The sequence below is a fragment of the Acomys minous genome, assembly GCF_964271855.1.
Source record: "Acomys minous genome assembly, chromosome: 5".
NCBI classification, from domain to species: Eukaryota; Metazoa; Chordata; class Mammalia; order Rodentia; family Muridae; genus Acomys; species Acomys minous.
In genome coordinates this window covers 56,682,804-56,708,754 of record NC_140494.1, presented here as the reverse complement: position 1 = coordinate 56,708,754, position 25,951 = coordinate 56,682,804, and the positions used below count along the sequence as shown (strand labels likewise).

Below are 25,951 nucleotides of genomic sequence, written 5' to 3'. Positions count from 1 at the left end.
TTGAAGTCATCACCTAATTTTTCTGGTCAGTAGTATTTCTCCAAAGCCAAGCAGGATGATGTAAGATGATATCATAGACAATGAACAGACTGGTGAGCAGGCTACTAAAAAATCTTGTTAATCTCAGTGACAGCTCCTAGTTGGTTACTTAAGAATATGAACTTGGGCTGGAGAGATGGCTCAGAGGGTAAGAGCACTGTCTGCTTCTCCAGAGGTCCTGAGTTCAATTCCCAGCAACCACATGGTGGCTCACAACCATCTATAATGTGATCTAGTGCCCGCTTCGGGCGTACAGGTGTACATGGAAATAGAGCATTGAAATACATTAAATAAATAAATAATTCTTTACCCCTACCCAGATCTAGCCAGTGGACAGGACGTTCTCCACAGTTGAGTGGAGAGTGGGGTATGACTTTCACACGTACTCTGGTGCCTCATATTTGACCACGTCCCCTGGAGGGGGAGACCTGGTGGCACTCAGAGGAAGGACAGCAGGTTACCAAGAAGAGACTTGATACCCTATGAGCATATACAGGGGGAGGAAATCCCCCTCAGGAACAGTCATAGGGGAGGGGAGTAAGGGGAAATGGGAGGGAGGGAGGAATGGGGGGGATACAAGGAATGGGATAACCATTGAGATGTAATAAGAATAAATTAATAAAATAAAATTTAAAAATTATTTTAAAAAAATCATGAACTTTCTGGGTTTGGGTTTTGCAATGTAACAGCACCAGCACCAGGGAGTCCTGAGAACCTGGTACATTGTGAACTGGGAGAGAGTTTTGAGACCTTCAGTGTGCATACTTTTTTTTAAAGATTCAGTTATTTTATGTGTAGGAGTGCTCTGCCCGCATGTATGCATGTGCACTACAGCCCATGGAGGTCAGAAAAAGGTGTCCGGTTCCCTGGAATTGACATTACAGATGGTTGTGAGCCCCCATGTGTGTGCTGAGAACTAAACTCGAGTCCTCTGCAAGAAGAGCAAGTGCTCTTAGCTGCTGAGGTCTCTCTAGCCCCATATCCAGTCTTTTTAAACTTACGTATTTGGTTAACTTCAAAGTGAATTTTCAAACAAAACTTTTGGGGAGCAAAAGTTGCAAGATACAAAATGGCTCCTGGACGGTGGGCGACCAGTCTGAAGGCATACCCCATTTTGCTCCGTTTATTTCCTACTGTAGTTTTCATGCTCACTTGGTTTTTCTAAGCATAGTTGCTTTAAAGCACAGAGTCCCTTCCTTTAAAACCGTTATTATTGGAAATAGCTATTGTCTGTCTGATCTTACAATCTTCCCTCCTCCCGTACCTCACTGCCATGGCACCCTTAGTGCACATTCATTCTTGCTTACTTGATGCTTTGGGACAGTCTCTCAGATCCTTGTTTCAACCAGTGGGTGCTGGGAGTACAGGTGTGTGCCTCTCTCCCTGCTTCTGTGCTCGTTCTTGTACGTTTGCACACCCCTCATTGTGACCGCCCTTTGGGTTAATTTGTGTCTGTGGTCCTCACACTTGCTCTGTGCTCTGTAGAGTTTTTTCTCTTTACATCTTCCTTTCTCCTCATCATTTTCACTTCTATAAAACTTTTGCCATTTTCATTAAAAATTTTTTTAAAAAATATTATTTACACTTCTCTTGACATCTTTAGATGAGACTTAATTATGATTGTTCTCTGTAGCTCTGTATGTTTTCTAAGTTGGTTAAATTAAGCAAACCAAGTGAAATATTTCCCTGTACGTTCTAAGGCAGGAGAGGCGGACAGATTTCTGTGGCTCTTGAGCTTGTGGTTTTGCAGACCCTCCCAGCCTCGTGCTGGGTCTACCTGCTGTGCTCCCCTGCCCTGTGTTCATCAGGCCTCCTCTTTATTCGGCCCTTTTGTCTCAGGTAGATACTGATGCCACCGTAGTTCTCTGTCTTTACACAGCGCTCTAGTGTAGGGATTTTGGTAGTCTTTTTTAACCCTTTACATTTTAATATTTTGAAAATGTCATATATGCATACAGTGTTTCATGGTCATATCCATCTCTCAAGCCCCATCCCCACCCCAAGCCTCCTCTCTATCTTGCCAACTTTATGTCATTTCCCCCCTCTTTTTATTTTTTAATAGTGAATTAAGTCCAATTAATGTGTATGTGTGTAGGGCCATCTACTAGGGCATTAGGTGATCACCAGTGGCTTACCACATCCCTGCTAAGGAACAGGTGACTTTTCTTCAGCAGCCATTAACGGCCATTAGCTCCTCACCTCGCACCAGGAGCTTCACTTGGAAACTATGCATTGCTGTTTTCTCATCCTATTTCAAAGGAACGTTCTCATTCTGTGTGTGTGTGTATGTGTGTGTGTGTGTGTGTGTGTATCTGTCTGTCTGTCTGTCTGTCTCTGTCTCTCTCTCTGTCTCTCTCTCTCTCTCTCTCTCTCTCCCTCTCTCTGTCTCTCCCCCTTTTAAATAAACACAAGTACTTGCCATGGCTTAAGAGGAAAGTAAAGGTGCTTGGTAACTGCAGTTTAACACTGGGCTGTTCATATGAATCTCTTCATGCAGTTTAAGTGGCTGAATCAGTATTATATTGGCTGCGTGCTTTGTGTTCAAATTGTCATATTTCTTAGATGTTGCATTTAGAAAAACAAAGTTGACAAAACGACAGTAATGTATATCACAATGGTGTCTCTTGGAAGCCCTTGCTACAAAAACTATGCATTCATCTTTTTTACCTTCCAGACACAGGGAGGCCTTGCACTTGTGGGTGCTCAGTAGATACTTTACTGAGCTGCACGGGCGAGAGAGGCTTGCTGTCAGGTAGATCCTGTTTGCCAGAACTAGTGTTCTTTTTAAGTTAATAAGATAAGACTAGCTGGATGCGGTGTCGCACGCCTGTAATCCCAGCACTCTGGGAGGCAGAGGCAGGTGGAGCTCTGTGAGTTTGAGGCCAGCCTGGTCTTTAAAGTAAATCCAGGACAACCAAGGCTACACAGAAACTCTGTCTTGAAAAACAAAAAACAAAAAAAGAAAAAAAAAACAAAAATAAAAACCAAAACACCCAGACTGTAGCTTTAAGTAGGCCCTTCTTTACGTGTATTTTGATAATGCCAGCTTAAAATACTTCAGAGACCAAAGTGAAAAGCATGTGTCAGTCATTCTGTGGGCTGTGCTCACCCTCCAGATTCCGATGAATAAGAATGATTCCTTCAGTCTCTTGAATTCTAGGGAAACATTGTTAAAGAAAAGAAAAGGGTGCGCCTTTCATGAGATCATCTCCCGATAAGTTCTCTTTAGCCAGATGAAAAGTGGTTGAGGTTCTGAGTCTTGTGCTGCCTTGACTGGGTTAGCGGTCTGTACAGGCTGTTTTTGAGTGCTGAGGAGGAAGCCGTAGACCTGGGGCAGCTTTGCTAGGTATGTGGCTCAGGTGCTTTTAAAGGATAATGGTGTGGCTTAGGGGTTTATGCACACATTAAAATTGCATACACGTTCTGGAGAAAGCTTTCTTTCTTTCTGAGGCGCAACAAACACAATGTCTTGACCCTACAGTATACAAACGTGTGTTAGTTTAGTCCCTTGAAATGATAGACAAGGAGTCACAGAAAGGTATACTTGAGGCTGTCTTGCTGCCTACTCATACACCAGACTTATTCCTTAGATGATGCTCACAATCGCAGCACTTAGAAGTTTGAGGCAGGAGGATTGTGAATTCAAGGCCGTCCTTCTGCAAAGCAGATTCCAAGTTAGCTTTAGGTGTATAGCAAAGCTTTGGATTTAAAACAAATAGTAAATAAATGAATGAACGAACAAACAAATAAATACAGGCTGGAGAGATGGCTTAGTGGGTAAGAGCGTGTTGAAGCCTCAGGTCTCCAGAACCCATGTAAAAGCTGAGTGGGATAGCATATCCCTGTACCTCCAGGGGGATGGACCAGAGACAGGCAGATCCCTGGGCCTTGTTGGCCAGGGGGTCTAGCCGAACCTGTGAACTCTAGGTTCAGTAAGAGGCCTGTTTGAAAATGAGGGGAGTCATAAGAGGAAGACACCTAAATTAACCTCGGGCCTTCACATAGGCACGTACAAACACGTACACGCAAAACAAGTCTTGCACTTACTTATTATCCATTTAACTGTCCCTACATTTAATATCCTTGTTTTACAGGTGAGGAAACAGGCAAGTCACACAGTGAGTGAGTGGCCGGACCAGATCCAGGCACTCTGGCTCCAGAGACTTAGGAGCTATAGTAGACTGCTCCTGGTAGGCAGCTCTCCAGGCCGCCACATAGCTAGTCACCTGCTGCAGGACTGTATGAGATGGAATTTGGGGGGATCAAATAGTTCTTACTTGTTGTAGAATAAACAATGTTTTAGGAGTTAAATATATTGAACTTTCCCCCCCAGCATGCAATGATGCTGCCTGTTCTGACCCACCACATCCGGTACCATCAATGCTTAATGCACTTGGACAAGTTGATAGGATATACTTTCCAAGACCGCTGTCTGCTACAGGTAAGAACTGCTGTGTTACAGAATTTCTCTTTGAAGTCACATAGGAGGGATGGAAGAGGGAACCCTGTAGGTTATAAAGGGCAGAGTGGGTTCTCTTTGGAGATGACAAAGCTTTTTTGAGATACAACCTTTGTTTATGGCTCTTTTTTCTACAGCCCAGGATGCTAATCCTCCCCTGAAAGCGGTAGGGCTTTAGGGTGGCTTTGGGGGTTGCTTTGCCTTATTTTAGAGTTGTTTACGGTTGCTTGCAGCAGGGTTCTGCAGATTTGATTCTGAAGGAGCTGAGGTCCCACAAATGTTGCATTTGGAGTATTCTAAGGCAGTGCCTCTGTGTCCAGTTTTTAACCTGCACTTGTCTCATTAAAACTGTAGCTGGCCATGACTCATCCGAGCCATCATTTAAATTTTGGAATGAATCCTGATCATGCCAGGAATTCCTTGTCTAACTGCGGAATCCGACAGCCCAAATATGGAGACAGAAAAGTTCACCACATGCACATGCGGAAAAAAGGTTTGTCTGGGCGGTTGTAGGACACTGCTGCCACTTTGTTTGCCCTCTGCTGTTCCTAAGGCTCAGATTAGGCCTGGTCCTGGGGCTAGCTCCACAGGCTCCATAACCCCCCACTGCAGTGCTGCTCACGCACACACAGTAACACTCACTGCGGTTCGAGCTACATAATAAAGACGCATATTTTAGAAAATGTTCTTCTAGCAAGTATTTTAAATACTTGAATGAAGATGTTAAACTTTTTAAAATCAAATTGGGGTGAGAAAAATTCCTTTGTGTATATCATAGATAATCTAAAATGTTTCTTACATTATCTATTTGTATCTTTGTGGTTTTCTAATAGGAATTAATACCCTAATAAATATTATGTCACGCCTCGGCCAAGATGATCCAACTCCTTCAAGGTAAATTTTTAAAAAGCAGATTTATCAGAAGTAATGATCATGTTCTATAATTTACTCACTTCAAGTGTACAATCAAATGGTTTGGAGAGTACGTTCATTAAATTCTTCAACTGTGGCTGTCTAGTTTCAGGACATTTTTATCATGTCAAAACAAATACCCTATGCCCAAAGCTAGTCCCAGGATCCCTCAGCCTCCCCAACCCTAAGCAACTGCCACTCTCAGCTCACACCTTTCTGAACCGTTTGCCTGAGCAGCATTGAGCTCTCTTCATCTCTGCGGCTGGCTTCTCTCAGCCGAAGATTTGTCTGTAACAAATATTCTGTATTTCTTCTCGTGCTAAATAATATCCCATGGTGTGAAATCTAGCACATTTGTTTATTCACTCAGTAGTTGATAGGCTGTGGACATATGCTCTGATTTCTCTTAATATTTATCCAGGAATAGAGTTTTGGAGATGTGGTAATTGTTTTATCTTTTAAGGAACTGTTTTGTTTTGTGTTTTTCAAGTGGCCACGCCATTTTATATTCATAACAGCAGTGTATAAATGTTCATATGTCTCTCAAAAAACATTTTAATTTAAAATTTTGGTGAGTGTGTAGTATAGAGCATGTACATATTGTGTGTGTGTGTGTGTGTGTGTACACTTCCTCTGTTGCTTTCTGCCATATTACATTAAGATAGGCCCTTGGTTGATTTCCTTATTTCTTAATTTCACAAAAGCTATCTTTATTAACATCTTTGTTTTTGTTTGGCTTTGAGGCCTTGAAGAATCTGGGAAGGAAGTGGGCAGGACCTTTATTAGCTCCACATCACGTGGCTTAAATGTGAAGTGTCCCTCACAGACTTGTGTGTTTGAACACTTGGTCCCCAGCTGGTGGCACTGTTTGGAGAACTGTGGAACCTTTAAGAAGTGGCACTTTACTGGAGCAAATGGGACACTGTGAGTAGGTAGGCCTTGAGGTTTTATAAGCCACTTCTGGTCTATCAGTACTCCCTGATGGCAGATGCAGTGTTACCAGCTGCCCTACGCTTCTGATGGCATCAGGGCCTTTTACATTGTGATGTACTCTATTCTTTTTCTTCCTTCTTTCTTTCTTTCTTTCTTTCTTTCTTTCTTTCTTTCTTTCTTTCTTTCTTTCTTTCTTTCTTTTTTGAGACAGAGCTTCTCTGTGTAGCCTTGGCTGTCCTGAACTAACTTTGTAGACCAGGCTGGCCCCGAACTTACAGAGATCCGCCTGCCTCTGCCTCCCGAGTGCTAGGATTAAAGGTGTGTGCCGCCGCCGCCACCACCACCTGGCCTGTTTTTATTCTTAAACTGTAAGCTATGGTAAACTCCCCTGGGGTTGCTTCTTGCCAGGTATGTGCTGTGTACTCATGAAATCTGAATAGAATCACATGTCTGGTTGGTGATCAGACTCTGAGGTTGCTAGCAGGAGCATTATTTAGTGTGTGAAGTAGAGCAGACTGTATTTTGAAAGCCTCTTAAGGAGAGCGCTCGAGGGAAGCTTCCCTTTTAAGATGGGAGGTGGGAATGTTGAGTAGCGTTGGCTGCTCTCTGTATCTAGGCTCGGGTCGGGTAGGGAGCACAGAGCTACGGCAGTTGCTTAGAGGCTGCCTTCCTCCACACCTTCCTTTTCTATCCTTCATGCAGCTTGATAATTGCTTATCTGAAACTGTTGGACCAGAAATATTTGAGAACATTTTAGAGTTTGAGTTTTTAAAAACCTTTTAGAATGCTGCATTGACTTTATCACTTTGAGTAGCTCTAATCCAAAAGTCTAAGTTTTCCAAAATCCCAAAATTTTTAAGGGCACTGATATGATTGCTTGAAAAATTTTGTGTTCCAGTTTCACCTCTGTTGCTGTGATTAAAATAATAATAATAATAAAATAAAAAGTCTGACCAAAAGTAATTTAGGGAAGGGCGGGGGTTAGGTCCAGCGTATAAGTTACAGCTCATTATTGAAGGAAGTCAGGGCAGGAGTCTTAGGAACTTGAAGTAGGAGCCATGGCAGGACAGTGCCTGCTGGCTCCCTCACACACAAGTTCATGTTTAACTAGCTTTCTTATACAGCTCAGAGCCACCTGCCCGGAACGTGCTGCCTTGAAGTGGGGTGGGGCCTCCCTTCGTAGGCAAGGTCACTGGCCCATCTGACCTGGGCAGCTTCCTCCTTAGGCAGAGTCTTGGCTATGTCAAGCAAACTAGGACCACTGAGATAGGAAACAATCTTGATGTTGGATTTGTGGGCTATTGGCCTGTGTGCCAGTTTTCCTTCTCAACTGGCTTGCCTCAAATTCCTTTCTTTTGAGGTTGTCTTAGCTCCAATTTTTTTTTCTCTTCAATTAAGCGGTACAAAGAAAAGCTGGGCAGTGGTGGCACCTGCCTTTAATCCCAGCACTCAGGAGTCAGAGGCAGGTAGATCTGTGAGTTTGAGGTCAGCCTGGTCTACAGAGCAAGTTCCAGGGCAGACAGGGCTACACAGAGAAACCCTGTCTTGAAAAACAAAAACAACCAACCAAAGAGGGACAAAGAAAAGCAATGCCGAGCTTTAACATTCTAGTGTGAAGTTTTGTGTATGCCTCACTGTGGCGCTCTTTCAGAGTCTGAGAGTGCAGAGGACCTGCCTCAGAGGTTCCTAGTCACACCCTGGGGATGCAAGCCCTGATTCCTCTTTACGTTGTTTATGTCGTGCACTCCACGTGGCCAGTACTTGTGTACTTGTATTACATTTTCGCTTAGGGGAGCAGGGCACACAGTAGAGGACAGCTAGCAGGGACTGTGTTCTCTGCTTCCACCATGTGTACCCAGGGCTCTAACTCAGATCAGCAGGCTCGGCAGCCAGTGTCTTCACTTGCTTTATCCCACTGGCCTGCGATGACTGTTGTGGTTTTGTTAGTTTATTTTATACGTATGAATGTTTTGCCTGAAAGTGTGTCATGCACAGGCTGGTCTCTGTGGAGGCCAGAAGAGAGTGGCAGGTCTCCTGAAAGTAGAGTTACAGTTATAAGCCATCACATGGGTGCTGAAATAGAACCCAGTTTCTCTGAAAGCGCATCCAGTGGTATTAGCCACTGGGCCATCTCTCTAGCTCCTGATGACCAGTTCTTACTAAAAGGAACTCTGCACGCTTTCCTAACAGAGCACATCACAGGTGAAAATACAGCATCCACTCCCACCGCAGTTAATGTACATCTTTTGATGGTGCTCATTGTTGACATCACAGGATGACTCCCTCCTCCTCCTCCTCCTCCTCCTCCTCCTACTACTACTACTAAAAGAGACAGGTTTTGTGGGGACATAGTTGTCGGGTCGTGCATGCCCAGATAGCACTCTGGATTCCATTTCCAGAGAGTGTGGGGTCTGAGCTTGACTGTGCGTGTGAAACAGAGTGGGGGCAGAGTGGGGGCAGGTGGGGCGAGAAATGTAACCATGCCAAAAAGAATGCCATCTCAGAATTATGTCATTTCTGAATTTACTGTTTTGAAACTTCAATGTAGACAGCAGCTAAGATCGAGTACTGAGGCAGCAGAAGTCATGAGATGGCTGACTGCAGCAGCAACCCAGAGGAGGCAGGCAGAATGCTCTCACACTGCCATTGACAGAGAGCTAATAGCTTCTCTCATTCTTTGACTTTTGCCTTGAATAGGTGGGTTTTGTGGCTGTAGTGTTGACCTCAAGTGTCTAATCTGAAGGAGCCTCCTGGCCTTGCTGCGGGGTCTGCTGCGTGACTGCTGCTGTGTGTCTGCAGCTGTGCGGCCCCAGGAGCCAGACTTAAGAAGCTTCGTGCAAATTTAATTCAACAGACATTTATTCAGAGTCTTTTAGTTTGAGGCAGTTTGTAGGTATTTTAGGGCATCCGAAGCCAAGTACCACAAAACCCTCACTCATCAGGAGGCATGATTGCCTAGGGTAGGATGAGAATGCTTGGAACCTGAATTATATAGGAGCGGCTCTGGTAAGTGCTTTAGTGGAGATCAAAAGTGAAGCGTGCAAACTACCTAGGGGCTCAGGATAGCTCAGGCCGTTGTTTCAGGATTATAGGTCAGTTTGTACTATGTGCTTGAATAATTGAATTGACTTTAAACTATTTGCCGCCGCCTTTGTTTGTTTCTTAGTTGCTGTTGTGAATGGGATGCAGTTGTCTGCTTCTTGGAAGTGTTTGCTTATCTTTGAGGCACACTTCCCCGGAGCCTAAGAATTGGTGGATAGAGCTCAAGCGAGAGGTTGGGGTAGAGAATGTTTTTAATACTGATCAAGGGGAGAAGAAGAGAGGCACCTACACCAGAACTTTGGTCCTCTAAGTTCTTGACAGAACTTTCCTTCTGGTGCCCTGGACCCTGTGCCCACCCTGCAGTGCCATCATGAGTGGCTGGTCACATTCTGCCTGTTTGCCCTGGAGCTGCTGTTGCGTTAGACGTCTACCCCTGAGCCTCAGCTTTAGATCTTAGCAGTTGTCTGCTCCAAAAAAGGCTGTGCCACCACCTGGCAGTCACAGCTCACGTGACCTGGCCCTGGCCTATGTTTACGGGCATGTCTTCCTCATGTGGAGAGCCACAGGCCTTCTGAGTTGTCAGCCATTCTTTCTTCCCCACATGCTGGTTGTCATATTACATTTGCTGTGGAATTCCCAGATGGCCTGTGGAAAGCCTGCTGGTGTCTGTTCCTTCATACGTGTCTTGTTCTTTTGCGGATATGATCATGCTGCAGAGCTAATTTTCTTTACTAGACAGTGAGGGTTTTAAAGGTCCGTGTTCCTGCTCTTTTTCTCTCCTTTTCATCTTGTGATTACTTCCATTCACGGGGAAAACATTTCAGTAAATAAGTATTAAAACAAAGACTTTCTGTTCACTATAATTAATGTTTGTGTGTGGTATTTATGTGTACATGTGTGTACATACAGATGATGCATGCATGTGTGTGTGTATGTGTGTGAAAGGTTAGCACCCAGCATTGTTCACATGATGCATGCAAGTCCAGCAGGCCTGAGATCTGATGAGGCTGTGGCCTTTTCCATGCTTCACTCAAATCCATGTACATACAGTGAGAGAAGAAGTTCCTAAGGATGGTCGGTGTTTCCCTTGACCATCAAGGATCCTAGAGCTCTGCTTGAGACTGTGAGAAAATGTTGGGTGTTCACCCTTGGATTTGGCCCATGCCATGATGGCTTTGCATGGGAGAAATGGCATCCTACACTGTTTGCTGGAGTACAGAGTGTTAATTCAGTTCTCAAAAAACAGACAGAGCATTTACTACTGAGCAAACATCTCAGCCTGGATCTTGCTTTCTTGGTGAAGAAGCCGGTGACAGCATAAACATTGGAAGGGACAGAAGGTTTGCTGTTGCTGTGGGCACCAGTAGCTTGCCTACTCTGTGTCTTTGTTGTATGTTATACTGCTGGGACAAAACACTGTGACCAAGGCGGCTTATAAAAGAGGTGTTTGATTTGAGGCTCACGGTTCTAGACGGGTGAGGCCATGACCATTTTGGTGGGAGCATGGCAGTCAGGGGCCGTGGTGCTGGAGCAGTAGCAGGGAGAACTCACTGAGAGTGGTACGGGCTTTTGAAACCTAAGAGCCGAGCCTCAGTGACACATGTCCTCCAATAGGGACACACTTCCCAGTCCTTCCCAAATAGTTCTGCCAGTTGGGGACCAGTGTTCAAATCTCTGCGCCTGTGGCAGCCGTTCTCATTCAGACCACCACACTATGTCCATTTAAAGTCATATGGCTCAAGTAGCTCCTGTTCTTAGACTTGCTGTCTTACTGTCTCTAATAAGCCTGAGGTTCAGATGTGATCTGTCTGCTTACCGTACCACCAACTCCCAACAGGGCTTCATGCTTTCTCATAGATTAATTTTGCTGTGTAATACTTTGAACTGTTAGGAAAAAATTCCCTTAAGGTAAATGGATTTTCATTTTCATGTCTCATGAAAAAGAATAGCATAATGTAATTTTTTTCTTAAAAAGAAAACAACTTACCATTCTTTTATAATTTGTGTGTATGTGAAGAGAAAGATATACATGGGGCAGACAGACAGACAAGGTATTATTCTATAGCCTAAATTGGCCTTGAACTTAATGGCATTCTGCATGCCTCGGCCTCTCAGTGTTAGGATTAAGGTGTGAGCCTTTATACCTGGCAGTTCTTTTTCTTCTTAGACCAACAGCTGACTAATTAAACACACACATATCGCTTGCCATGCATGCATGAGGACAGGCACAGTGGTGCACACTTGTAGTCCCCGTGCCAGCATGACTAGTTAATGAGTTCCAGACCAAAGCAAAACTCTACCTCACAAAATGAACACCCCCCCCAAAAAACAAAAAAATCAGGTAGATAGTGCCTGAGGAATGAACACCCAATATAGTCCTCTGACCTCCGCATACATGTACACACACACACACACACACACACACACACACTCACACCTCCTTCACATGTGCACTTATTCTCACATACACAAATATGCACACACATTCACACTTCATTCACATCTTCCCCCCGCCCCCCGCCCTCCCCCCCACACGAAATAATTTAGATTTGTAGATCTCTTATCCCCAACTTAACTTAAATCACTGTATCAGCCCCAGAATGCCTTCCATATTGAAGAGCAGGAAGTCTTACACTACAGCCACAGAGCATCTAGAGACATACCTAGCTCTTGGAACAAGGACAGTGGTCCCTCATCTCATCTAACCATGGCCAGTGGCTGTTAAGAAGTTGTATAGAGGACTCAGGATTAGCCTGAAACACAGCCTTGATCATTGGTGATAACCCATGTGGGTATCAGATAAACAGCATTGGAGGAATATAAGCCACTCAATCTTACTGCAGCGGCATGAAAGTCAAGAACTTGAATGTTTTTCTGAAATATTTGAGCTTTAAGAATCTTCTAGGTGAATTTTTCTTACTTGTCCACACCCTTATTTTTTTTTGAGTTTTTTTTCTGTTTAATTGAGCCATGCAAGGCAAAATAAATAAATAAATAAATAAATAAATAAATAAATAAATAACACACACACACACACACACACACACACACACATCAAGATGACTTGAGGTTGCTTCATTCTACCTTTAAATATGTCTTTATTCCTTGATGCTTTCTCGAATAGCAGGCACTTGGGAGTCATGGGGTTTTTTTTTTGTTGTTGTTTGTTTGTTTCTTTGTTTTCATTTTTGAGACAGAGTCTTATTGTGTAGTCCACGTTGCCCTACTCTAAGTAGTCCAGGCTGTCCTTCAACTCAGAGTCCTTCTGCCTCAGCATCTTGAGTGGGAGTTACAGACATGCGCCACCATGCTTGGCTCAGTTACAAACAACATACAATCTTCCCAGTCACTCTTGGCTGATGGAGTTGTAAAAACAACAACAAACCCAAGATGTCTTCTAAGAGAAGACCAGAGGTAGAGAGATTTGTTATAGGCTTCTGTTTTTTTTTAATATATGCATCCATTTACATTCTAAAAAAATCAACGAGATCAAGACTTTCTCAGCATAGGCATAAATTGATGTGTATCTTCATTTTTCTCCCATTCCTTTCTATTCCCCATATAGGCATCCTGGCGACAGCTTTACCTGTGGAGTCGTTTTACTGGCCCTAAGTGTGCTGTTCTCAATGATCTTTTAAATTCTCTTTGTAGGATTAACCACAATGAAAGGCTGGAGTTCCTGGGAGATGCTGTTGTCGAGTTTCTGACCAGGTAAGTAGGTTTCCTCGCACCCCCCTCCGTAATTACATTGATAGGTTGCATGCTTGTTATGCAATTCCTCTGTAATTAGCCAAGCAAGGCATTGAAGCACCACGAATCTTCTCTTCTGGAAAGCTTAAAAGCCACATGTCTGTGGCTCTTGCTCTGACAGCTGCTGTTGCTGCTGCTGTAATGAATGAGATTACAAGATGAAAGGCTGGTGTCTCTGTCCTGTCAAGCATGTGTTAAAGTTGCTTACAGCCACAGGAGATCAGCTGGCCCTGGTCTAGATGCTTCAGAGCTTATATTCCATTTGAAAGGGAAAGGATGATATTTTAAATGTCATTTCTTCTTTCAGGATTTGCCTTTGATCCTGTCTGTCTTCCTAATCTTGAGAGAAATAAAGCTTACACATAATTTTAATACTAGGTGTGTGTGTGGTGTGCATGGTGTGTGTGTGTGTGTGTGTGTGTGTGTGTGTGTGTGTCTGAGATCTTGACCGGAAAGTTCATTTTGCCTTTCTATGCTCACAGTCTTTTCCTTAAGGGAAGTGACACATGCTTCCTTTGGAACAGTCTTGAACTATTTTTATTCTCTCTAGGTCAGTTGTTTTCCTAAGGACATAGAGACAAGGGGCCATTTCCTAATCCTCCAAAACTAAATGAGCTTAGCTCTCCTGGTGGGAAGCAGGTCTGATGAAATGCTGTGCCACAGGAGAGGGCAGCTGCAGTTGTGATCCAGCTCAGTTTTCTGTGTGGCCTTTCACCCTTGGCCACACATTGCTGAGGAGTTCCCTTCAGTCAGCATCGCCTAGAACCTGCCGTTGCGTTATGGCTCTATTCCTGCCTGCTGTGCTTCAGTGCACTTTACCACTGGGTTGCCACTCAGGGCTTCCTGAGAGTGTCTCCAGGGGCCACCCGTAATCCTACCCAGTGAAAGCATCTGTTTATAGTCCGAAGTTTGGACATTGAGTGCTTTCTTTAGTCACAAAAGTATGACAGATGGTATCCTTATCAGTTCCCAGAGAAACCTTTTCATTGGGTTTTGCATATGAGCCATGGTGTTACTACCCAGCCCTGACTAGCATAGAACTCTCCATGTACAGCAGGCTGGCTCTGACCTTGTGGTGACTCTCTTGTGTCTTATCTCTAGAATGCCAGGATTACAGACCCCTGTCACCATATCTGCCCTTAACTATATCTAAATATAGTTAGACATATGAGTAAATGTGGCTATTAGGGTTTCAGTGCGTTCGTAAGTCATTTACTCTTTAGGTTAGTTCATGCAACTAGTGTCTGCTGCAGACAGAGTGTTACCTCTGCATCGCAGAGCCACAGACAGCTTTGTGATGCGTATTTATGTGCTCTACTGCTCTTCTTTCCGGCAGTGTCCACCTGTACTACTTGTTCCCTAGTTTGGAAGAAGGAGGCTTGGCCACCTACCGGACTGCCATCGTTCAGAACCAGCACCTCGCCATGCTTGCAAAGGTACTGTCAGCCTCTCAGGCGATTGCATGGAGTCTGATGCTCTCTTCTCGAGTCCACAGATGTCTGCAGCTGAATGAGTCATTCTTGAGAGCGTATTGGGGAATCTTAGTTTATAGACAGACCATGCTGGGGGTCATGTTTGTTTGCTTGTTTTGGTTGGTACCTTTGTGAATTTCACCAACAGCTAATGAACTCCACAGGGAGGTAACGTGAAACTGACAGATGCACATGAGCAGGCTAAACATTTGGGGGGGGGGGAGTAACACGGGAGCAGTGCAAAAGAAATGAAATATTTTATATAATTTGTATATTATTTCTGTATTACAATTTTTTATTAATTTATGTTAACAGGCAGAATTATAGCTCTGAACAGAATATTGCAGACAGTTCCCATTCATAAGGGAAACTTTTTAGACCTTTGTGACTCTCCAAATCATGAATCCCATTAACACTTAGGGTTTAGGCTGTCTGCCTTCTTGGCTTAGCTGAGTGGCTGACAGAACCTCTGTTTAACTCAGACTCATGCTAGGATTTTACACCTGGGCTGATCTGGCATTGCCGCTCCCATGTGATGTCTCACAGTATCTCGTAGCAGATAGGAACATGGGTGCTTTGGTGACCCCTTAGGGTTCTGTCCATCTCTTTTCCTCTATGCTTGGTGGCAGTAGGTGAGTTGGTCTCTCCCCAAGCCTCCGCTCTCTGGTTTATAAGGTGGGAGCCACATCAGCTTCCCCCACACATGCTGGCTATGGAATTAAATGAGATTATGAGTTTTCACAGAGAAATCACACAAAATGTCAATACATTTGCAGTAGCTGGTTATTTTTACTGTTGTTTGCCATTGTTCTGATGATAAATTCTCACATCTTATAGGCCTTTGTGTTTATGCAGAAAGAATGAAGGCTTTTAGGTCTCTAGATGTCAGCGTGACTGACAAAGCTTCTCTTTGCTTTTGCCTTAAGTAGTTTCTTTTCTTATTGTTTCACTTTGATATAAAAGTTGGAAAACACTAGTGTTGTGACTGGCCGGTTGATTTGATCATGCCAAGGTGTTAATAACATTAAAAATGTAGCAAATTTTAGCCTATGATTTTTGTGTTAGCAAGAAAGCATTGTTGTATTCTGTGTAGTACCATTATCACAGTTACAGTGGTAGGCCATAAACTGCTTTTAATGTAAATGAGAAAACCTAGTGAAAAACTATAAGCAACAAAGGAAACTAACTTGATTTTAGCAACCTTCTAGTGAGTGAAATCCAAGTGCCATGTAAAACTGCTTTGGTATTCAGTTGGTTTTTCAGATGTTTCCTGGTAGTTCATATTCGTGACTGGAAGTATATAATATCCAAGAACTGCCAGCCCACCCATGCTTGTTTTTCTTTCATTGGGCCGTAGTAAAGTTGCTCAACTATTCTTCAGACATAGGGATGGCAGTGGGGAGCACATTTACTAGGTGTAGGAAATTGCTGTAGCCTGAAAGCAAGTCGTTATATAACACAGCGGATGCTATGGATAGAGATGACTGGCTGGCATGTGTCCCTATAGGAGGTGTCACCAGGTCCACCCTCGTGGATCCACCGAGGTCTCAGAGTATGATGACCGTATTTTCCTCCACTTTGATTTCTGAAGTTACTCATTTCTTATCATAATATACAATTAAATACAAATCTTTGTAGAACCAGGACCATGATTAGAGAATATTTTCTTACAAAGTTCCTCAAAGTGAAATTACATCATTGGACCCCTATCGCCTAGCTTCCCTGGAGCATTTGTCTCCAGCAGAAGGCATGGTGGCCCCACTGTTTTCTAGAGCAGTGGCCATGCATCCACTGGGCATAAGGAGTTGGAGAACTCCTTACTGACAACTGCTGTGACTCGTAGGTGCTTCAGCCCGAGCGCTCACTCTCTGAGTTCTGCTAATGCCTCCATAGAAAAACAAGGATAAGAGAAGTTGGAACTCCTCAGCACTCCAGAATAACTGCTCATAACGTAGACGTACAGTTTGCAGTCTGCTCTCAAGCAGGACTCCAGAGATAGCAAGCAATTGTGTTTTCCCAGTGAGCCTGTGAAACAGTTGAAGTTTACATATTCTAGTATAAACTTGGGCACTTTGGGATCAAGTATTTTTTTGCTTTTTAAGGAACTTTCTGCTGTTAATATTTGTGGCAGTCAAAACTGATTTGAATATATTTTATACTCTAGGTTCTTAGCAGTGCTTCCAATACAAATGGATCTGGCTGCCTATCATAGAGAGTGAGACATGAAATCTGGATGTCTTTAATCCGAGGGCTATGAGATTCCAGCTGTTAGGTTGTTCATTAGCTTGTAGCTTGTACCTATGTTTCATACTTTTGCTTAGTAAGTATTCTAAATTTTAACTTTATGGAAATGGAAACAGATTTATTACATATTTATGTAATATTTGTATGTGTCTCCTTTTATGAAAAGTATCACTTTAGTCTCAGGAATTTTATAAGGAAGTATTTATTCGTTTGGGTCTAGCTCTAAAAGGTCTTGTATTTAATTATATATTAGGATTTGAAAAGAGTGGATGTGGAAACCAATGCAGAAGAGCTAGGCTTGATGGTAGAATTAGAAGATGAAGGGAGCTAAACCAGCCATAGCTACACAGTGAGACCCTGTCTCCCAAAAATAAAGGGAAAAAAAGGACAAGGCCATAAAATGTCAACATATAAGAAGCAGAAACTAATGGGTTAACAAGTGGGGGTCACACATTTTCTAAGGCTACATCCAAAAAAGAAAACACTCCTAAGTACAGATGAATAAAACTTTTAAGATTAATCCAGTGATTACTTGGTAAGTCTCCGTGAGCCCAAGGGAGGTGAGTGTGGCAGCCTCTTAAAGGGGACATGTGTGCAGAACACAGCTCCTTGAGTTTTCACGTAAATATTTGTATGTAGCTGAAAGTATTTTTGAAATTTCTTCACCTGTTCTGTGTGATACAGACTTTGTCTGGGCTGTGTTACTCAGGATCAAGAGGCAGGATCCTGGCCAGACCCTTGGGTTAGGTTTCTGTTCTCCAGACGCCCGCGATCTTGTAGCAGCGTCTTTTTTAGTGTAGTCTCAGACTTGGTTTGTGCTTGGATTTGAAAAGTCAGATCCAGTCGTTTCTGACCCCAGATCTGACCACTGGAATTTGGGAGATAGGTCAGCTGGTCAGGATTGATCATAAGGACTTCTTACAATGGTAGACTAAGCTCCCGAGAAGCCTGCATAAGGCCAGTGCATTTTACCATCGCTCCCTTCACCCTGAGATGCACGGCTCTTTTGGCAAATGAATGGTCTCACTTTTTGTCATTTTGGGTTTTGTAGAAACTTGAACTGGATCGATTCATGCTGTATGCCCACGGGCCCGACCTCTGTAGAGAATCAGACCTCCGGCATGCCATGGCCAATTGTTTTGAAGCATTGATAGGTAATTTCTCTTTAAAATCTGCCTTTTCTATTTATTGAGCTTGTTGGAGAGTGCATGAAATTCAGTGTAGAAGCTTACAATAGAATTGCTTGTTCCTAACGCGTGCGAGCACCCACTGCATTGCACTGTAGTTATTTCAATGTCTGAGGAATCAATCATGCTTTCTAGTTCCTGTGCCCTTCGTGTGTGAGACCATGCTTAGCACTTTCTGAATTGAGGTGATCTATATGTAGATTGCTTTCTAGCTTTGAGACACACACACACACACACACACACACACACACACACACACACAAGGAAATAGAAACTAAGTTGGTATAAGATCACAGTATGGCTTTTGAACACATTTTAAATTGTTAGCCAAGTTTTCTGATTTCAATAGCTTAAAGAACAAACCATTTAAAAAATTTATGTAACTAATGTTCTGTTTTTGCAAAGCAAGGCTGATGTAGGTACTTCTCACCAAGGTTTATATTTACAGCATATGGTTAGCTGTTGTTACAGGAAAATTAATGGAGAATTAATTGGCTGGTAATTGAAATATACTTTATAATAAAATGTTATAATCTATCGACAGTTTCTTGATTTTTAAGTAAATGGTTTAGTACATTATTTCTCAAAGTCCTTTGTATTTCTTTTTGCTCCCTTCCTTTGAAAATGAACACAAAAGTTTCCTATTATAGCTTCATATTGATGATAGTGGCAAAAGAATGTTAATAATTATGCACTCTTTCCCAGCAGGGTCTGTTTTTCAGAAATAGCTCTGTTTCCAGAGAGTTTATCATAGGAGAGTATTGTGCCTTCTCCACATAATATTTGTTACAGTTTGGCTTCAGGGCTAACCGGACATGATTCAGTTCTTTAGTCCATCAGTTGTTAGATGTCCAATCTCTGGCCTGCATTTCCCTGTCAGAGGTGGACAGAGCATCCCTTCCTCAAGGAGCTCCTGAAAGAATCATCCCAGTCCTGGGAGCACCCAGTCCAGAGTAGAGGTCCACAGACTGAGCCTTCCTAGCAGTCAGCTCCGCACCTGTGCCTGCCCTGACACTTTGCTGAGCGAAAGGGGAAAAGTGAGTGTGGGGCAGTCAGCCTGGAGCCCGCAGCACCTCAGTCACAGCTGCTATGGCATCCACCTTGTATAACTGCTGATATTTAGTGATCAAAAGCCTCTTAGTTAGCATTTTAACACTGGACATGGAAATGTAGCCATTCTGAAGACAAATGTGAAATTCTGATTTCAAGACAATGTGACTTTTCTACTCTAGGCTTATTCTGCTACCAAGTTCAAATGTTATTACAGTGCTTATAGCTTATGATTAATGCTAAGTGTATTTATAGTGCTTAATTATTTCAAATTAAAAGTGTAGCTTATCCTGGTTTTTATTAATAGTAGCCTTCATTGGTCTAGATTCCAGCTTTATCTGTCCTTTTTTCCCCTTAGCATGTATATGTGTTTTAAAACATGCCCTATAAAAACAAAAACTGAATTGAAGTGTTTCCTTCACTGTGGTTACATATTGTCTCCTCGGTGGGGCATATGCCACATCTTTTAGCAGAGTTCATATCTAGCTTCTTCTACTTACAAATTTTAGTCAATTAAATTTATATTTCAGTCTGAATTTTAGCACAAAAGCATAGCTAAAAGCATGGAAGTGTTTCCTTTAAAACATTCTCCTCTTAGCTCCTAGGCTTTCTTCTGTGACTGGTTTTGGCTTGCCTTTTTGCTTTTTATAGAGATGTGTAATTTTCTCTGAATATTAATGCAGCCTTCCTCTGACATCCACTCCCTTTCATCTAGGAGCTGTGTACTTGGAGGGAAGCCTGGAGGAAGCCAAGCAGTTATTCGGACGTTTGCTCTTTAATGATCCGGTATTTATATCCACTCATCTTTTTTCCTCAGCTATATATCAATACAGAAGTTTTGTGTTTTGAAAAGACTGTAGGGAAGACTAAATGCCAGCTCTCTCATGGGTGGGGCATGTCAAGCCTGCCAGCATCATCTTACTCCACTCGAGCAGGTGTGAGGGTTCTGCGACATGTTGTCCAGGCGGTTTTCTTTCACCTGGTTGGTCATGTTTCCTTGTGGCCACTTCTAGATTAAATATGCATTACAAGTACAACAGGAGTTGTTGTGCTCTGTAGTTTCTCTAAGTTGATTATGATTTTACACTTTTTGAGAAGTAAGGACCTGCACCATTCAGGCTTAGTTAAAGATATTAGTCTGTTCATGATTTGTTTTTGTTTTGTTGGATTTTTATTTTGTAAATGATGTAGATTAGAAAAACTCATTTATTTTCGACAGAAAAATAAATCTAAGAGAACTTTTTTCTAAAGCAAATTACAGGTTTTTTTTTTAAGATTTTCAGATAGTTTGTGTTGCTAATGTTGTAAGCTGTTAATATTGTTAGCGATTCCCCCTCACTCTTGCATGTGCTAAAGCACCCTAAATGTGTTCTGTACCCAAACAAGTCAATTTGACATTGAAAGAGAAAGGCAGCTCTTTATTCCAAATTGAAATGCCACCATAATTGAGTGAATTAGCCTGTGGAGAAGTGAGGAACACTGGCCGCCACTGTTGCAGACCCTTGTGCGACCTTCCTCTACACGCTGTCTGGTGGTGGTGGTATTGCAGGACTGTGTGTAGTTAAAAGTCGATACTTTTAAACACGTGACCTCGATGTTACATCCAAGACTTAGTTTATTTTTCTGGATATGTGATGATTTTCATATTTGTGTATTTGCCTGCAGTACGAGACTATCTGCAGACCTACCGTCCCCATTTTTGTCCTACAGACTCAAACAGCTGTGCATCTTGATTTGTGTCTGTGGCAGATGGCATATATTTTAGACTTTTTTCTCAAATTTTAGAATACTGTATTCTGGCCTTTGTCCTTTGTTGGCAATTCCAGCGACTTTCCCCACTTCTTCAGTGTCTTCCTCACCTCTGCTTATCCTGCTTCTCTGTCCTGGCTTAACCTCACCCACTCCTGTGCTCCTTCCCCAAATGTGTGGGTCTAGTGTTCTTAATTGGATCCGCTTGTGTTTTCAGCCTTTTTTTTTTTCCTTCTTTAAACTGCTCTGTCCCATTTGTCTACTTAGTAAGCTCATCCTATGTCTCTAGCACCTAGTGCAGGACTGACCTGCCCAACATTTGATATTTGTTAAAAGGGTGAAATGAAGACTTGTCTAAATGGAAAATCAGAGCCAGAACGACTGAGTTTCAGAATTCATTTGGTGTCTCTTTTAAAACTGAGTAAAGCTCAGTAATACATAACTTTCTGCCACAGAATTTTCATGTATACACTCTTAAGACTTTCTAACTTGATTGACACTTCTAAATTAGCTTGGATCTGCTAGCCACTGAATGGGTGAAACATTGACAAACTGTGTATGTGTGTGCGCGTGTGTGTGTGCGCACACGTGCGTCAAACACAGCCAGGAAAAAAGAAACATACACAGGTAATGCAGGTTGACGAGCTCTGTGAGGAAGGGCTGTCTGTTAGTGGGGAGAGGGGCACCCTTTAAGGCCATGCTGGTGCTGAGTAACGGGGATGCTGTGTGTGAGACTAAATTAAGACAAGGGTTAGTTTGAAATAGCGTGCTGCCGTGAAGTGAAGGCGGTTGTTTAGGGTAGGGTGCAGCGAAGCAGGTGAGAGGGCAGCGCCAGGAAGGCAGCAGGGGCTCAAGGAGAAGTCCTTTGGGCGTTTCTCTTGCTGCTGGCTGAGAAGGAAGCCTTGTTTTCTGTTAACTTCTCTGTCTGTGCTCTCTTTCCAGCCCTCTTAATAGCAGGCCTGTCTTTCCTTTTCTTCCTCAACTGATTGTTCTTTCTAAAAAAATGTTTGCTTTTAGTTTGTTTAACTTTCAGGCTTACCAGTGAGTTTGCATGTGTAGAATGGTTCGATTTGACTGCCCTGCTGGCCCTTTTACAGCAATGGAAGGCATTATGTAATTTTTCCTATCTTCACCTCTGTTTTCTCATTGTACATCTGTCCTCAGCCTCTCTGACCCAGGCCTTTCTCTGGCCTTCTAGATATTGGAAAAGGCATCTCTTCAAATTGCTTCTGGGCAGCCTGGTGTGGGTCTTCCACAGACTTGCCATTTTAGCATGTTTAGTATTGGCCCTGTCACCTTTAGTTTCCAACATATTTTGCTTTTATTTTTATCTTTAAATCAGAAACCTCAGGCTCTTCTCTGCCCCTAAGCCTTTTTTCTCTGTGTTTCCATTCAGTTTTAAATTTCATCATTGTTGACTCAAGTGACTCTTGGTGCACTCCACTCAAAGCTGCCGCTTCTTGCTAAGGCCTCTCATCGCTCACCTGTTTAACTGTCTGCTGTTCACACTGCCTCAGGCATTTGTTAGCCTCCGATGTCTGTACAACGTAACATCTGGAAGGCTTGGGTGGGGTTTTGTTGTTGTTTTAAACAGAGCCTCACTGTATATCCCTGACTCCTCAAGAGCTTAGGGTGTAGCCCAAGTGGCCTTGACCTTACCTCTGCCTCCTGAGTGCTGGGATTATATTGGCACCACATACCCAGATCCGATGTTTTCTACCTGTTTCCGTCTCCTTGTCACCTACATCTTTATGCCATCCTTAAACATTCCCTTTTCTGCCTGTGTCTGCCTGACAGTTGGTTCTCGCCCTCTGCTGGGACTCACTAGATTTTCCGTATTTTCCCAAGTCTTCTTTGAAGCCTTTCCTAGCAGCCTGGGCCAGAGTGATGGCTGTTCCTCTGGTGCCCACTTCCGCCCGTATCGGTGTAATAACCTAACGGCCTTTGGTGAGCCCATCTCAGCTGTATCCATTTCCTCTCATATGAGGTGTAGTCCGAGAAAGTGGCACCTGTGGTGTAGCTTCTGATGATTTTTCACTATTAAGGGACCTACTGCAGGTACCTAAGCTCTATTTATTCACCGGCGTTCTTCCTCATTAGACCTCTTTGAGGACAGAGTTGTGTCCTATTTATCTTAGTAACCTAATGCATAATAGGTATTTAATATCAATATGCCATGTCAATGAATGGCCAGTCAGTCTTAAGCATCTTCTAGAAGCATGCCGCAGTCCTAGAGCTAATTAACAGTATTGCTGGGACCCCAGTCTAGATCTTCATGTGTGTTTTCTCTCTGCTACACTGGGATACATGCAAGGAAACGGGTGTAAGGGGAATTGGTTGCAAGATGGCATACATTTACACCAAGACGGGTGGCCATGGACACCCAAGGGACAATCATAAGTATTTTTTAAGTGAAAAACATGAGGCAGAGCCGGGTGTTGGTGGCGCACACCTTTAATCCCAGCACTCGGGAGGCAGAGGCAGGCGGATCGCTGTGAGTTCGAGGCCAGCCTGGTCTACAAAAGCGAGTCCAGGACAGCCAAGGCTACGCAGAGAAACCCTGTCTCGAAAAACCAAAAAAAAAAAAAAAAAAAAAAATCAACAACAACGAGGCAGCAAGAAGAAAATGAGTGAGGATGTCCATGTGAACCTTGAGTTCTGGGGACGCTGGGAAGGCTGGCCGAGAAAGCCGACGTATAGACACTGCTGCTACCCTGTTCCTGCTAGGAGTCTGCCCTCTGACCCCGCGCTGGGTTTAGTGCTTGCACCACGTCCTCACTGAGGTGTGAGGGAGCGCACTGTAGTGGGTCCCAGCGTTAGGCTTTGCTTTATACCTGTGGAAATAGAGGCGCGGAGAGAACGAGTAAGTGACCCACATGGACTGAGAACTAAACCTAAGCGCTGCAGCGGAGCCCGCACACTTGCTTAGCGTGGAAAGTGGACGACGGTTACTGCTGGAGTGCATGTGAGGTAAAAGATGCCCATAAGGCATTCCAAGTTATGACTTAGACGAGAGGGCGTTGTAGCGGAACAAAATAACCCATACGGAAGCAAAGGGAGAGTGCTAAGACAGGCAGGCCAGGGGCTGGTTTGGAAGCACTCATGCTGTGGGAGGGGAGAGACCAGCAGGTGGACGGGGGTGGGGGTGATATTCTGTGTAATTCCCTCTGGGGAGTTAAAGGGAGAGGTTATTGGTTTGGTTAACAGAAGCCTTTCATGTGCCTTTAAACAACAGTTTGCTATTTAAACACTGTCTTTAAACATTGTCTGAGAAGCTCTGTAAGTCGTTCGGAACCATTGGACTTTTATTTCACTTTCTCACCTTATGTGTCACAAATGACCCTAAATTTTCCTGTATCCTGCCAAAAACTAACTTTTTTTTTAAAAGGCTATTTTTCTCACTTATTTTAAAAAGCCTAGATCGTGGCCTGAGAGTAGGTCTAGATAGAGGCTCACTAGAGTCTGAACCTCAGAGAAAAACACTTTAATCCCAAGGAAATTAGAATTATAAATGCTCTTAGATTTAACTCAGCCAGTGAGACAGTATATCAGGATTTTCCGTACAGTTTGTTTATTATTGTGTGTCAAATAAACATTTGTGTGAGCCGTGTTAAAGCATGGTCTCATGGTTGCGAGGGCTTAGGAACTTGATGTGGGACAGTCCTGCTTCCTCTGAAACAAGCTTATGACAATGAAGCGAAATAAAAGAGATGTGAGGCGAGTTTCACAAAAGCTTCAGAGATACCCAGGTCTTGGGAATGCGGGTGGAAAAGTATGAATAAAGCACTAGTTTCATCCAGTGTGTTAGGTTCAGCAGATGTGGAACTTAGTTTTAAAAGGCTCTTTTCCTCCTCAGCTTAATAGGCTAATTAGAGTCACTATAGGCAGTTTGAGTGGTGAATACACTTTAAAAAATTAGTTTGCTAGCACTATTGAATTTGCAGTAAGTGGAGTCAGCATCTGAAATAGTTTAGTATTTCAAATAGTGACATTTTATTTAGTGTGTTAAGCGACTCCCTTGAGCGCTAAAGGCATCATTCCATTTTCCAGGACCTGCGAGAAGTCTGGCTCAATTACCCTCTCCACCCACTCCAAGTACGTATGGCCTTCTTGTCCCCGCGAGCCTTGTAACTCCATGGCTTTCTTTGCTTCTTTCTCACCTTTATTCTCTGAGTCTCTTCCCCGGAATTAACACTTTAGTTTGGGTGCCAGGGAAATTTTGGAAGTAAGTAGGGCCATGTGCATGTGTTGTGTGTGCTCACGTGGTCTGGAAAGCATGGGAGTGCAGGACTAGCCCTCTCCATAAGAGTGTGCTGTGTTAACTCTTACACACCCGCATGCCTGCTGTTATGGGGAAAATGATGTTAGGGGCAGTTTTAGACATTGCTAAAAAGTAGAACAAATACTAAATTAATATTGCTAAATTATAACCTAATTTGGGTCTTAGAAATTGATTTAGATTGCATAAAATTTACTGCACATTAAAAATTTAATGCCTATGTAATAGCTTTTTACTCAGGATTTAGAGGTGACATTCTTTTCCTCAGTTGGCTCTAAGAGTTTCTATACTTTTCTTTCTGAGTTAGTGTAGGATATGCATATATGCATTTCTGGTCACACATCTTTCGTGTGGATATGTATTTAACACATAGTAATCACTAGTGATCAATTGTTCAAGGAGATTTTATGATAGTAAAAGGCAACTTAGTGCTGTAAATTGTTAAAAATAAAAGGTTGCCCAATGTTGTTGAATATGTTAGTTTTAGTTACACTTCTTAAATTTTCTCTTTGCCAGTTGTTAAAGGCTCATTGTTACATGGAGCACCACCTGTCTCGTGGAATAATCATATCCACTGGAAGCTAAATTCAGTTTTAATGATGCTCATTTACCAAAATAGTTTGCACAGTATGTCACTATGCACAGTAGTCCAGATACTCCAAAATCAGTGACTCTTAAAGGGCAGTTCGCAGACAACAGCAGCCCATCACCTGCACACTTGTCAGAAAGACAGGTTCTCAGCACACTCTCCAGTGCACGCATGTGAGCACACACACATATGCACGCATGCACACATACACACGCATGCTCACACATATACACATGCACTCATACA

At 43.0% G+C, this 25,951-nt stretch overlaps 1 protein-coding gene across 6 annotated transcripts in view; it reads left to right on the top strand.

The window, feature by feature from the left end:
- The window catches only part of DROSHA (drosha ribonuclease III), a 107,136-nt gene that overhangs the window by 59,643 nt on the left and 21,542 nt on the right, over positions 1-25,951 (top strand). For all 6 annotated transcript variants that reach the window (XM_084781097.1, XM_084781098.1, XM_084781096.1 and 3 more), the window contains 8 exons: positions 4,373-4,480; positions 4,853-4,991; positions 5,332-5,392; positions 13,037-13,096; positions 14,472-14,571; positions 17,903-18,005; positions 19,804-19,874; positions 24,888-24,932. In XM_084781097.1, the coding sequence (XP_084637223.1) occupies positions 4,373-4,480; positions 4,853-4,991; positions 5,332-5,392; positions 13,037-13,096; positions 14,472-14,571; positions 17,903-18,005; positions 19,804-19,874; positions 24,888-24,932 (687 nt within the window). The remainder of the gene's footprint in view (positions 1-4,372; positions 4,481-4,852; positions 4,992-5,331; positions 5,393-13,036; positions 13,097-14,471; positions 14,572-17,902; positions 18,006-19,803; positions 19,875-24,887; positions 24,933-25,951) is intronic.